The 15090-nt window shown below is 35.9% G+C and overlaps 1 protein-coding gene across 2 annotated transcripts in view; it reads left to right on the top strand.

Annotated features, from left to right (window-relative positions):
• The first annotated feature begins 1588 nt into the window (after window positions 1–1588).
• LOC138700299 (maltase 2-like) overlaps window positions 1589–15090 on the top strand; it is a 53425-nt gene continuing 39923 nt past the window's right edge. The window contains exons 1-4 of one of the 2 annotated variants that reach the window (XM_069826823.1): window positions 1589–1924; window positions 8060–8239; window positions 9425–9585; window positions 13208–13333. In XM_069826823.1, coding sequence (XP_069682924.1) covers window positions 1627–1924; window positions 8060–8239; window positions 9425–9585; window positions 13208–13333 — 765 coding nt within the window. In that variant the 5' untranslated portion in view covers window positions 1589–1626. The remainder of the gene's footprint in view (window positions 1925–8059; window positions 8240–9424; window positions 9586–13207; window positions 13334–15090) is intronic. The other variant, XM_069826833.1, reaches the window with a different exon arrangement.

The raw sequence follows: 15090 nt of genomic DNA, 5'->3' as shown, positions 1-15090 counted from the left end.
CGAGTTCTAAAGATAGCATTGTTAAATCCCAAGTAGTATCCAGGACTATACTTTGACAAGTTCTGTTTGAATTATATGCTGCCGAAGGACTGTTGGCCATTTGAGAAGTAAGTTTTTAATATTATACTTAGAATTTAATTATGAGCCATTATTGACATAAGATTTGATTTTGTAAGAAGATAAATAATATTAGAATATACGAATAGCTATTTCATGTCAATATGTACAATTCTAATAACGTGCATACAGCTACATAAGTCGTACAATTCATAAAGTCTCTTATAATCACGCGTATAATAAATTATGGATAATACTATACATAACTGTTTGAGATTTTGGCTGATATGTACATCTATTATGACAGTACAGTCTTTGAAAAACGTTTTGTCGCACGGATACCAAAGTCCTAGAAATGAGGCAGTGCGCATGATCAGAAGACGAGCGACTAGTTGAGGTAATAAAATTAGTTCTGTTTCGTGTATGTCTGATCATTAGAGCTAGGATTTATATGTAGTAAGAATTACTACAGTATAGTTGAGTCGATGTGATGCCGGTTAAGAAGATTTTAAGACTGGTTGACAAGACACGAAATGCAAGAAAAGTCACAAAGACTAGACAATGCAGCTTTTAAACCTCTCGCTGTTTTGTAAGTGGTGGTTAAAAGGATTAAAGACCCTTAGCGCTAACTAATGGAAGTACTGAATGACAAGAATGACATGTATAAGGAGTGGGGGTCATAGCTTGTATGTTTATAAACTATACCGACTAAAAATATTAGCTTTTACTACATACGAATCCTAGCTCTACTGATCATGTGCACTGCCTCCTTTCTGGGACTTAAAAAAATGTTCTGTCCGACAAAACTTTTTTCGAAGACTGTACACCTCATTTGATAATATCATCAGAGGAAAACAATTGTTTATATACATCTGAAATGTGATTGGTGAAATATGTAAATAGTCAGGGGTGTATGCAATGGAGGAAGAAAAGAACTGGCCACCTTACCCCGTTATCATCTGTCTTAGTTGTATTCTGAGTGACGCCTCATTGGTATCATTTATGAAGTTCAAACCTTTCTTCGGATAGTTGACCAAACAACAAAAACAACTTACTTGTTATGGGTAACGCAAAAAATTGTCTCATTTGAACACCTACATACTAAATGATTTCATTAATGCACGTCTTCTGAATGATATTTCAAGAAAATGAACTACATAGGCTACCTACAAATGGAAACAGCATTAACCATATGACAAAGTAATTGAGCTGTTGGGAAATTCGTTAGACGTTATAATGATGATTATAAATTAGTATGTGTCAAGTTCATGAAAATTAAATCATTCGTAGATATTATTTGAACAATATCCGTCCATTAATTCAGGAGAAGAGCTTAAAGGCAAATAGCCTATACGGCAATCCAAAAATTAATTATCCTATAAATTAATGGAAACAATTTCTTTCAGGATCTCATTCATTTCTCACTAGAACTCGCGTAGATACTGAGACAACAAAAATTAAATGCTTACTAGAAGACAAGTACAGTGCGACGTCCTTGGGTGAGCGCTAAGGAAAACAGCTCGGCGCAAATGGTCAGGTGCAGAATTCTTATCGCTGATTTTCCAGGTCATGTTAGGCCTATCGTTTCCTCATTGCTTTGCACTTATACAATTGTTTGCAGAGTACAGAAGGATTCAAGTAGTCGCCATGGCAATGTGGTTGGTGGTTGCAGTCGTTTCAGCTCTTGTATTCATTGGTGATCTTTCCGAAGCTGACAATAATATTACGACAGTACATATAAATGATAAAACAGTGTATATCAATCAAACGCTAGATAATCTTGATTGGTGGCAGACTGCTGTGATATACCAAATATATCCTCGGTCGTTCAAGGACAGCGACGGAGATGGAATTGGAGACATTAAAGGTAAATGTGTTCTGCTTTAGAAAATTATTACAGGCTGAGTTTTCACTTAATGTCACAAAGAAAATATGTAAAAAATTCAAGATGTCTGGTATAAGGAATGTCGTGCTCAGTGAATTTCCTGTTCAAAGAAGTGTAGTGAAGTGTTATATTCGTCGATTATTGTACAGTTGAAGGTACACAATCAAGGTACATTTTAGAAAGTTTCGAGAAAAATTAATTTTAAATTTTAAGCACTTAATACTTAGTTATGTGCAGTGTGGGAAGTGGGAAAAAAACCAGAGACAGTATGCTACCCCAAGATTTTCCCCTGGCATACCTCGATTTAAAAAGACGTAGGCCTACCCCCTTTCCTTTACAACATACAAGTACCATGCAATAAATTGTTTCATTTAGTCAGTAACACCAGTCTTTGAAGCTTACGCAACATATTAAATTTCTTAATAAAATAAATTTCAGGTTACTTCAGTTATTTACTAGATTACTTTGCAATGTCCAATGAGACTTATCATTTAAAATAATGTTAAAGCTTCAAAGTGCGAATACTTAAAATAGTACTGTATGTAACCCTATTTAAATATTACATAATTAACTATATTTGTCATTGACAAATATTTTAAAAGAATAAGATCTGATGACATAGTCACTAAATTGGCAACAATGGCCACCACAAGCTACAGAACACAGCCTTCTATACTTGAAATGCTACCTTTGTTAAGCGTTCCAGGTTGACTTATCAAATAAATGTGTCTAAATACGCGTTGAATACAGTTCCAGAAGGCTATGAAGGAATATATAAACAATTATTTTTTACGGATCACATTTTTTTAGTGACGATATGTCATTTTTCACTAACGGTATGTTTTCTGGGTATAGAAAGCAGTGGCGGTATTCCATACCGGCGCATACTGTCTCACTTCCCTCACTGGTATATTTAATAGAAATTGCCATAGTGGAATGTAAGAACGATGATTTCTTATTAATTAAACAATTACATTTTGCTCTAAAGTTGGATGCAATATAAACAAACAATGTGTAAACTTCCGAAATAAGAACGATCAAGGTCCAAATAGAAAACTTCGAGATACATGAGATAAAGCGTGCATTATAGTGAAACACTACCTCTAACTCCAACACTTAATTTATTTTTGGCCATCTGATGGTTAATTTAAAAATATTCTTCTTCTTCTTTTCCTTTCATTGTCCTTGTTCAAGCTGCAATATGAGACCTTGTTTACCTTAGTGCGAAAAGTAATCATTGCATCTGTACTCAGCAGTGGAAAAGTAAAATTAAAGTATCGTTCAGGTCATTTTAAATAAATTGCCGGAAAGCTGCAGCATTATACGGCAAAACATAGGAGAAAAAGTAGAGTAGAAAAATGGATCTTGATCTTTTTCCACAGAGCCGACTGGAGCTTGCTCGTTCTTGTTCTTTTTTTTTAGTATGTTATTTTACTATGCTTTATCAACATCCTAGGTTATTTAGCAACTGAGTGAGATGAAGATGATAATGTTGGTGAAATGAGTCCGGGATCCAGCACCGAAAGTTACCCAGCATTTGCTCATATTGGGTTGAGGGAAAACCCCGGAAAAACCTCAACCAGGTAATTTGCCCCGACCAGGAATCGAACCCGGACCACCTGGTTTCGCGGCCAGACGCGCTAACCGTTACTACACAGGCGTGGACTCGTTCTTCTGAAGTACCGGTACATGAACACTTCAACGCTCATTTTCGAGGGCCATGATCGTTTTAACAGAAAAATAGCTAAACCATAGCACTCTCTTTCCACTATAAGATGGCATCAATAACTCAATTTCGATTTTTGATTGATCTTGATCGTTTTTCCCGTGTACCTTTAAGTTGTAAAATATTGAGGATGTAGCGACAATAGGACTATAGGGGAATTCGGAGGAATATGGGCACGTGGGGAATATAGGCAATATTACGTTTTCATGTCGAAACTCTTGCAGCGAATTATGTTTCTTCGCTAATAACGGTTAGTATAAAATGAGAGTATCGTAATGGTTGCTGTGGGAAGCGCGCTGTGCAGTATTGTCTCATATCATCGTTAAAACAGCATCTAAAACGTATTGACTTACAAGTGTACAAAAATTTCACAGTACTTATTTTTAGATATGTTGTTAAAATGTTATGTTTTATTTAACGACGCTCGCAACTGCAGAGGTTATATCAGCGTCGCCGGATGTGCCGGAATTTTGTCCCGCAGGAGTTCTTTTACATGCCAGTAAATCTACTGACATGAGCCTGTCGCATTTAAGCACATTTAAATGCCATCGACCTGGCCCGGGATCGAACCCGCAACCTCGGGCATAGAAGGCCAGCGCTATACCAACTTGCCAACCAGGTCGACTATAGATATGTTATATGCAATATATTACACATGAACTTTAGAAAATATTTTAATTCTAATAGTATACATACAGAATACACATCTTGAACTGCCGTTCTATTGCGTCAGACGTTGTTTTGTGAATAGTTTATGGTAGTGCCAACTGTTGAAAGTAAACCCTACATGTCAGGGTAATATGGGTGCTAATGTTCGGAGGAATATGGGCAAGCATTATACTTTATAGAAATGACTTTTCAATCTTGATGAAAATGGCCTACAAATGATTACAAGAGCGAAAGATGTCATTGCACTCAAAGAACACAAAGTGGTGCATTGCATTTATCCTAAATAAAAGGCAGAAACCATTACCCTTGTGGCCTGCGCCTATGCAGCAGGGAACTACTTTCCTCCAAGTATCACTATAAAAGGAGTGAGGGCAATTATGACTGAAAGAACAGCTGCCTGCTGTCAGTAAGTTGTACTTCAACAAGCAGTCTGCCTACATTAACGGAGATACGAGGTGTGATCATTAAATTCCGAGACCTATCCCATAAGTGGAAAAAAAATACCTCATTTAAATTTGGCTACTATCCCCTTCCAGGCAGCTATACACTGATTCCAATGTGTCTCCCATTTTTTGAATGCCTCCTGGAAGTCGCGTACTTGAAGCCTGTCAAGCACCTTCTGCGATTCGCGTTGGATCTCCTTCACTGTGCCAAAACGGCGACCCTTTAGCTTGAATTTCATCTTCGGAAAAAAAAAAAAAAGTCGCAGGTGACCAAATCTGGTGAATACGGGGGAGATAAACGGCGACCATCTTATTATGGGTGGAAAACTGGAGTGTTGCGAGAGCTCTGTGAGCTGGTACAGTGTCAGAGTTGTGGTCGTTCATATTTAAAATGGACGTGAGGATCATTATACACAATTTGTCAATTTTCTCGACATTTTCGGCAGTGTTACACGTGTGTAGTCGACCTGGCCTCTCGTCGTCCTTCAGCGATGTTCTGCCATTTCTGAAACGCGAATGCCACTCAAAACACCTCGCCTGACTCACTGCTTCATTCCCGTAGGCTTGCTTCAACATTCCATGGGTTACGGTTGCCGATTTCCCAAACAATTTGACGTTGGTTCTCTACTCCAATTTCGAGTCGATCGTGATTTCGCAAATGCGCGGATGCACGTGCTAACAAAACCTTGTGCGACACAGGTCTCAATGAAGTTAGCGCTTCGAAACTTTGTGTCGCATCTCTTCAAGGTCGTCTAGTTTCACTGCTGTGCACAGGTGTCAATCACGTGATTCCTTCGCCCACAGCAGACACAATCTCGGAATTTAATGATCACACCTCGTGTATTTTTCTCAATAATCAAGAACTTCGTTGTTTATTTCAACATCAGTAAGCATGTATCTGCAATTTTGATAGTGTATGGACGTGATTCACATAGTTGTAATCCTGGCACTCTTAACTTTGCAGTAGAAAACGGATTATGCATGTTTTGTCTTCCTCCACACCCCACAGCCTGACTTCAATCAGCAGATAAGGGTCTGTTTGGTCCTCTGAAGAAAGCTTACAACAGTGGTGCTTCAGTTTTCTTCAGGCAACATAGGAGACCTTTTACGAAGGTCGAGTTTGCTTCCATTGTCAAAGAAGCATGGAACAGATGTGTCAATGTATGTCGGGCTGTAAATTCCTTCCGAGCTTCAGGCCCTTTTCCACTGCACATGAGTGTCTTTCCTGTTTATGCTTACATTGGCACTGCAGCATCAGGTGACAAACGTACAATTCATACACTTCCTTCCACTGATACAAATGTCTTAGAATCTCCTAACGTCATTCATCGCCAAAGAGTCACATCTGCCAAAGGCGTTACGCAGTAACCATCACAAATTGCATATACAATATATAATATAGTTAATACAGTTATATTTTCAAGTATTTTAAGTGTTTTTTCACTTCTTTCAGTTGTCTGTGATTAACATCATTAATGTCCATTTTACCCCTACACTCGGGGGAATATGGGCAAAACACATTAATTTGCATTTTCCAGTTTTACATACATACGTTTAGGAGTAAGCAGTCAGGATTCTTATATAATATGGTTAGATTGTTAAGAAACATATCCCAGCTGCAAAATTAATTATTAGAAAAAACCAAGAGATATTGCACCCGAAATAGCATTAAGGTGCCATATTCCCCCGATTTCCCGTATGAGTGTTAGTACAACAGTGCTGAATATTTCACAACTTATTAACAAATGTTGTGTAATTTTATATATAAATCAGGAACTTATTTCGAGATATTTTAAATTAATAAGCATACATTAAACGGATCTGTGCGCTTATCTAAAAATCTTTTCATAGACTGTTAAAGTATTATTTTCTTATTTTCTAATATTTTGATGCTTAACATTATGTAATCACACTTCTTCCATTCTACAAAACGTATTTAAAATATATATTTTAACTTCAATTATTTATAAAGTCTAATAAATTATTTCAATCAGTTTCCTTGTAATTTGAATCGATTTATTTTAAAGTATTATTTCTGTATTAAATCCGTTTATATTGTACCTTTAAGTTGTGAAATATTGAGCACTGTTGTACTAACACTCATATAGTCCTATTGTCGCTACATTATTTTGATAATTCATTGTGATGTTACGTTAGTCAGCTATAACTCTAATAAGCAATTTAAAATATGGTTCTAAATTTTTGGCGATTCACTACCACTACCACTACCACCACCACCACCACCACCACTATTATCGCTACTGGGTTTAGAGCAATTCGTCGCGAACTACTACTACCACTATCATCTCCACTACCACTACTACTTTCACTGATATGGAGTAACGGTTAGCATGTCTGACTGTGAAACGAGCGGGCCCGGGTCGAAATCCTGGCTGGGACAAGTCACTGGTTGAAGTTTTTTCCGGGGCTTTCTCTCAGCCCGTTAAGAGCAAATGCTGGGTAACTTTCAATGTTGGACCCTAGATCCATTTCGCTGGCATTATGACCTTCATCTCATCCAGGCAGTAAATAAACTAAGTAATTGATAAAACGTCGTAAAATAAACAATTAAAAACATCACTACTGGGTTTAGGGCAACTCATAAAACTAATACCAACACTGCTACTACTACGTTACCACCACCACCACCACCACCACCACCACCACCACCACCACCACCACCACCACGGCAATAGATAGCTTTGTGGTATACTCCTCTTAATCTTTCTTTCTTTCTTTCTTTCTTTCTTTCTTTCTTTCTTTCTTTCTTTCTTTCTTTCTCTATTTAAACTCTTGTTTTCCTACAGACTTAGGAAGGTATATAGATATGGACCAACACTTGACAGGCACACATTATGGGCCTCCCTGGTCGTGTGGTCAGCATGGCACAGGCCACCGCTGTGACAACATAGAACAACACATGCCAAGGGACAAACACCCAATCCCATGGACTGAAGATAAATTTCTTTCCCTCTTACTTAACATTTAATAATTAGGGGGTGGTAGAATTTAACTGTGCTTTTGTACAGTAATATTATGTAACATTTCAAGGAATTTTCCATAAGAAACTTCAATAATTTAGTCAACGGATATTGATTGCTTTTGTAAGTTAAGTCAATGAGAGGAAATTTTGTACAAATTAATGTGTACACAATAGTAATACTGTACTTAATATTTTGTTCCAATATTACATTTTTCTTACATGTGTTTTACCTTTTTAAGTTATGCCTTTCTCAAAACAATCGCAACGACTAATGTCAAACACTTCTTTTTTGTCAGGCATTATTTCTAAACTGGATTACTTAGCAGACACTGGGATAAATGCAATTTACCTGTCGCCAATTTTCAAATCTCCAATGGTTGATAATGGATATGACATTTCCGACTATAAGTCCATTGATCCAGTTTTCGGTACATTATCGGATTTTGATGAGTTAAGGATTGAAACCGAAGCCAAAGGTAATGTACTCCTTCTTGAGAGTATTAGTATGATTGAAAAAATACACTTACGAGTTATGACATTCTGTTGTTACATATTGTGGTTCACCAGTGACTTAGGTGCTCTGAGAGTTCAAGGAGAGTGACTAACGTTTGGTTACTGTGAAGATGAGCTAGAGAAATTGGCTTACTGAAAAAAAATCACGTTTATTTACATGAAATAATCACGTTTAAGTTCTGAACCATACTAGAGGTTTATCCCACATATTAAGTTACACCTGAATATTTTCAATTTGTCGTAATAAGTGTATAAATACGGATTAACATACAGGGTCTTTAATAAGTAACGAGTCTATCGAAAAATTAACTATTTTGGATAATTTTTGAAATGATGTTCATCTTCACGAGAAAGAACCCTTCCCGGTGCCGTACAGTCGATTTGGAAACAAACATCCCCTCCCCTCACCGCCAGAGCTATTAAACAAAAGAATGCTTAGTGTTTTAAACCTTTATTAAACACATAAATTAAAAACAATTTCAATTTTTGACAAATTATTGTGTACAATTTTCAAAATGTCTTCCGTTCTGTTGAATGCACAAATGTAAGCGACGTATCAACTCTTCATGGACTCTGGTGACCATGTCAGGCGTAACCATTTGTATCGTGTGTTCAATTCGTTCAACTAATTCAGGAATGGTGCGTGGCTTAGTCGCATAGACACGATCCTTGATGGATCCCAAGAAAAAGAAGTCCAGGGGAGTCAAATCAGGTGATCGCAGAGGCCAACGGATTGGGAAATGTTTCTCTTCTGCAATAACGTTAAGCGGCTGCGTGACATTTTATCATTCCAGTCTATCACAACAATGTGTATACGCATGACCTGTGCCATTACCCTTGGCGTATAGAAGGCCATAGATTGCTTTAAGTTGGCATCAAATGCGCATTACACATGGATAAGTAGCTTCCTTTGGCGGGGGGGGGGCTGTTTGTTTCCATATCGACTCTACGGCACCGGGAAGGATTCTTTCTCGTAAGGATGAACATCATTTCAAAAAAATTATCCAAAATAGTTTATTTTTCGATAGACTCGTTACTTATGAAAGATTCTATATAATTACGGTACATAAAGCACGTGATGAAAACCATTCTGTCCCACATTCATTGTACATATAATGCATGTTCTTAGGCAATTTGAATTTTCACAGGAATGAAACTTCTTTTGGACTTCGTTCCAAACCACAGCAGTGACAGACATGAATGGTTCGAGAAGTCGTCGGTTAAGGATGACACGTACAAAGACTACTACATCTGGGCCGACGGCAGAATCAATGAGACTACGTACGAACGCCTGCCTCCCAACAACTGGGTAATGCTAATACTTCTAGTGAGGGAAGTACATTAAGAAGTCTTCCTATTTTCCTAGTGCTAGGCTATTCGAGTAGGTACCACACTTGTACATTAAACTCACTTATCGGATATGTTGAATTCATTGCCAATATGACATACCCACAAATATTTACAAAAATTCAGATCTATATATCACGAGTAATCAAAGTTTATTTCTAGTAGGCCGTCAAAACTTATCTAATTGTATTACAAAATCACAATGTTTTTATTTTAGCATAGCCTAGCGATAAACGTTTTCGGTTTAATTAAATCATCATCAGACTTTTCGTAAAACCCGTAAAAATTATGAACAAGTTGTTACATTGTGAACACTCAGTGGAAAAACAATGGGTTACATGAAATTGTAGGCCATGCTAATAGATGTAAAAATGCGTGCAAGTTACTGTTAAATATTAAAAATGATACATGAAGGATAAAATGTTAAAAAGCAGACAATTGTTCTAATACTAGATGTGAGATTTGAACAATATAATTGTCTCAACAAGTACACTGGTCAAACACGCAGAAATTACAAAACCCCGTTTAATGAACATGTTTCCGATTTTAAATACAATAGACAAAAATCGAAATTTGCAACACATCTGATAGAACAAGGTCACGAGCTAACCAATATAAATTATACACTACAGGTCATCCACCCCATGAATGATAATCCACGAATTCATATTGCTGAAGAATTTTACATTTCGCAAGCAATACATAATAGTATATATCTCTTAAATGAATATCTTCCAAACTTACATAGTCCGCTTTATAACTTTAATTTTTCCACGCACAGACAGTTTCCAGTATTCCAACACGTCCTCTCCCTCCCCCTCTACTTTTCAGTATGATAATACTTAGTCAATCTGTAAACGTAAAGCTCCTTTGCATTTGTGGTTCAGCTTCCTGCAGCATCGGACACATTTCTTCCACTCCGTTTCCATTAAAAGATTACATATGTTGCGAGCGTTGACGTTTGTAAATGCAGACATCATGCAATTCCAATTATATGATTGCATAGAGGGTCGTTCTGATATTTATATTGTTCAACTTTCACATCTAATATTAGAACATTGCTTTTTAACATTTTATCTTTTATGTATAATTTTTAATATCTTATAGTAACTTGCACGTATTTTTACATCTATTAGCATGACCTACAATCATGTAACCCATTGTTTTTCCACTGATTGTTCACAATGTAACAACTTGTTCATAATTTTTACGGGGTTTACGGAAGATCTGATGATGGTTTAATTAAGCCGAAAACGTCTATCGATATGCTGAAATAAAAACATTGTGATTTTGTAATACAATTAGATAAGTTTTGATGGCCTACTAGAAATAAACTTTGATTACTCATACAACTTATCGGACCCAACATGGTTATTATATTCATATATCACGAGCTTTCAAGAGTTGCTATACAATTGAAAAGTTTAGGACACGTTATTTTGATTAAATATAATTTGGTATCACTTATTGGATCTTATAAAATTTTTGTTAAAGTGATCGTGGCGTTATTTGGCCTACAGGAAAACGTAGCCTATTGAAAGAATGAAATGTTCACATATTAGGTGCGCCGTTGCGACTATATGCACAGTGTGTTCGCTGCGACAAAACGGTTCTTGATTCAGTTTCCAGTGTGGGCAAAGAAAGAGATTTATCTCCGTCCACGGGACTGGAAGATTGTTCCTTGTCATATGTTGTCCTGTGTTTTCTCAACTGTGCGCCTGAGCCGTGCTGTCCATACGACCAGGGAGACCAGCAATGTTGATCTATATCTATATAGGCCTATCCTCTCCTCCACCGCATTGGATTGAAAGTCGATTGGTATGGATGGAGGAGGTTTAGCAGAAGAAGAAAGAAAGGAAAGAATTTTGAGGCATTAGTCTAAAGTTAAGACAAGTTATGAAGACTGTGAGGCATAAAGAAAAAAATATGGTAGTAGAATAAACAGCGCACACTGGTCTGTCTTCCGAAAAAAATGCTAAGATTAATGGTGGTAGTAATAATAATAATAATAATAATAATAATAATAATAATAATAATAATAATAATAATAATTTATTTTACCTGACAGAATTAAGGTCCTAAGATCTTATCTTCCACACAGCCATGTTTACAATAAATTATTAAGACAAATACATCAATAATAATAATAATAATAATAATAATAATAATAATAAGAGATGCCTTGTGAAAGATTATTACTGAAATTATCTAACTTACCAGTTAATCTGAATAGATTAGAAATGTAATGATAATTACTAAAAACTATCACATATAAAGTAAAATACATTTATTGGGTTGTTTAAATATAATCACTGTTAGGATAATAAAAGAAAATCAATTCAGTAAACTAGTCTGAAAAAACGTTAAATTATTAAATATTATTTATGAGTATTAAATGTAAGAGCGAATGTGATTGACTATGCCTGTTGAATTACGTGATTGTGTATTTTAATTTTGAAAAAGGATAGCGTCCGATAGATTCTAATACCGGCAGGAAGAAGATTCCAGATTCGAGAGGTGTAGATTGTGAATGGTTCAGAATAACGGCAAGTTCTGTGCTTAGGTATAAGAACAATAGTTTCTTGTTGAGACCGAGTGCCAAAGCCATGAAGAGATGAGAGATTCTGAAACTGATATGACAGAAACTTAACCGTCTTGGTTCCCACTACAAGCCCTCGAAGTCCGTAATGGGAATTTAGACACATTCTTTATACATGAAATCATTTATTATAAAACAAAATAAAATGAACAATTTAACTTTCTGGATTGCACACAAAATACATTTTTCATAATTCCATAAGTAAAGCATTTAACTTCAATTATAAATTGAAAACTTTTCATTAGATTATGTGAGAAATGCTGCCATTCAGAGAGACTTTCTTTTAACACTAACTACTTTACTTATGTGTAAACTCACCCACATGCAAAAAAGTAAATTAATAACTAGTAACAGTTAATCCTTTATTTAAACAGGCACACTGTATCTAATCATTTGGTCATACTACTAAAATCACGAAGAAAAGTAAAAACAATTTTCTAGGACTAGACATTAATTGATTGATTTATTTTAGGACATCATTTTTACTTGGCACTAGCTTCACCATTTCAGTGGTCAATTCATTTTATGCAATATAAACGCAGAAATAAAAAAAAAAAAAACATTTATTGGTTTTAAGTAGTAACCTATATCGTCTTTTATTGCAAAATAGGAACCCATTAATTTTTAAAAAGAAGATCAACTCTCTACATCAATATTTTATGATATACTTCATTCATAGAATGTTAATATTTAACAAAATTGTCGACACTCACACAGTATCTAAGTCTGACACATAGGCCTAGCTACTGCCACAGTCTAGTATATACAGTCACGAAGCTCAGGACATAGGGAATATGCATCCATAGACAGTTGCTAACCACTAGGATCGCTACTATCGCCTCATCACAGACAATGCGAAATAGTAGGGCCTACCGGCATAGTCTATTATTCCTACTTCCTATTACCCTCAACAACTCAAGCTTCGTGACTATATACTAGACTATGCCACTACACTAATCTGTTACTGGAATTGTATTTATTACAGCTGAGCGCATTCGGAGGACCTGCGTGGACCTGGAGCGAAGACCGGGGGCAGTATTATTTCCATAGTTACAGCTCCAGGCAGCCGGATCTCAACTACAGAAATCTGGATGTTGACAAGGAAATGATGGTATGCATAATTTAATAATAAACTTACTTGCTTTAATCTACTCTTAACTTATGTAACCTGTCATAACAGGCCTACTATATCTACTGGCTAACAGAGCAATAACACGAGGGAATACAATATTTGATGTTAAAATGGTGTTAGAAAAGGAGTTCTGTGGCGTAAACTGTCCTGATGGCACCTTGGTCAGTATAAAGGCCTACCTCATTTCTACTCGTTTGGATATGAATTTCTACATCTAGCGGAGGAACCAATTTACTAGTAATTTTATAAAAGTCAGCTTTTTATTTAAGAATAAAATATAGATTTCGAGTACCTATAAACATAGACCATTGAAATATTCGCATCATTTTCATCCACAGCTTTCTGTTCAAGGGTAGGTCTCTCACTGCAAACCCTGCATTCTTCAATATTTCCTATTTTTCGCTTTCCTTTTGATCTCCCCATATTATGATACATGTACTCGTATATCTTAATACTGTCTATCATCTGATATCGCCTTTAGCCCCTTTCCTGTTTACCAGTCCTTCCAGTGCATCCTTCAGTAGGCAGATTTCCTCTTACCCAGTGACTCAGTCAATTTCTTTTTCTCTTTCTTAACAGTTTCAACATTATTCTTTCTTTACCAACTCGTTCTAGCATAGCTTCATTTCTTATTCTGAATGTCCATTTCACACGTTTCATTCTTCTGTATATCCAGATTTCAAGTGCTTCCAATCGTTTCTCTTCCCTTCGTCGTAATATCCATATTTCTACACCATACAATACTACACTCGACACAAAGCACTTCACTAGTATCTTCCTTTGTTCTTTTTCAGAGGTCGACAGAAGATGCTCCTTTTTATATTATAAAAGCTTCCTTTGTCATTGCTATTCTTTTGACTTTCTGGCAGCAGCTCATGTTATTTCTTACAGTATAACCCAAGTATTTGAAACTGTTTACTTGTTCTACTGCCTCATTTCTAATTCGCACGTTTATCTCTTTTATTTTTCTTTAGATAAACATGGTCTTCGTCTTGTTTGCATTTATCTTCATTCCATACTGCTCACAGCTGTTATTTAGCTCCAGTAGCACTTCCCTTAGTATTATCACCTCTTCTGCTAACAACATTATTTCATCAGCAAATCTTATGCACTTTATTCTTCTTCCTCCTATAATCTCTCTCATATTCTGGCAACAGTTCTTCACTAAATCCTCCGAGTATACGTTGAACATGATAGGTGATAAAGGAGATCCTTGATATTTGTGTTTGTAAAGGAAATTATAAACAAAAACGTTCTTGTTTCTTAAGATATAGCAGTGCGTACGTTAACATTGCCAATGTTACATCCAATGTTTTCGGTTGATGAAGTTGAGCTATTATCAACAGTAATCTCACTAGAGGTTTTGATTTATCTAGAGAAAATCAAAACTCGAGTGGGATTTAATTGAGTATTACACGATTAGAAGAAAGTATAAGATTAGAAGAAATAAAGTACTCTAATACAATAACATATTGACTTACTGAAATTCTATTTTACTAATGTTAGCTTCACCAAAACGTTTGAACGGAGCCGCCATTTTCAGTTGACTGTCTATGCGGTAAACAAATAACGATCGCAAAGCATGTTTTATAGTACCGTACAGAATTTGCAGTTTAAAATGTTGGCAAACAAAGAAACAAATGATAGGGAGGTGATAAGAGCAGAAGAAAGTATATGAAGATTAGAAGAAATAAAGTACTCTAATACAATAAAATATTAATTGACTTACTAAAATT

Source organism: Periplaneta americana, chromosome 1 (genome assembly GCF_040183065.1).
Source record: "Periplaneta americana isolate PAMFEO1 chromosome 1, P.americana_PAMFEO1_priV1, whole genome shotgun sequence".
Taxonomy (NCBI): domain Eukaryota; kingdom Metazoa; phylum Arthropoda; class Insecta; order Blattodea; family Blattidae; genus Periplaneta; species Periplaneta americana.
This window is presented reverse-complemented; position numbering and strand designations above follow the sequence as displayed.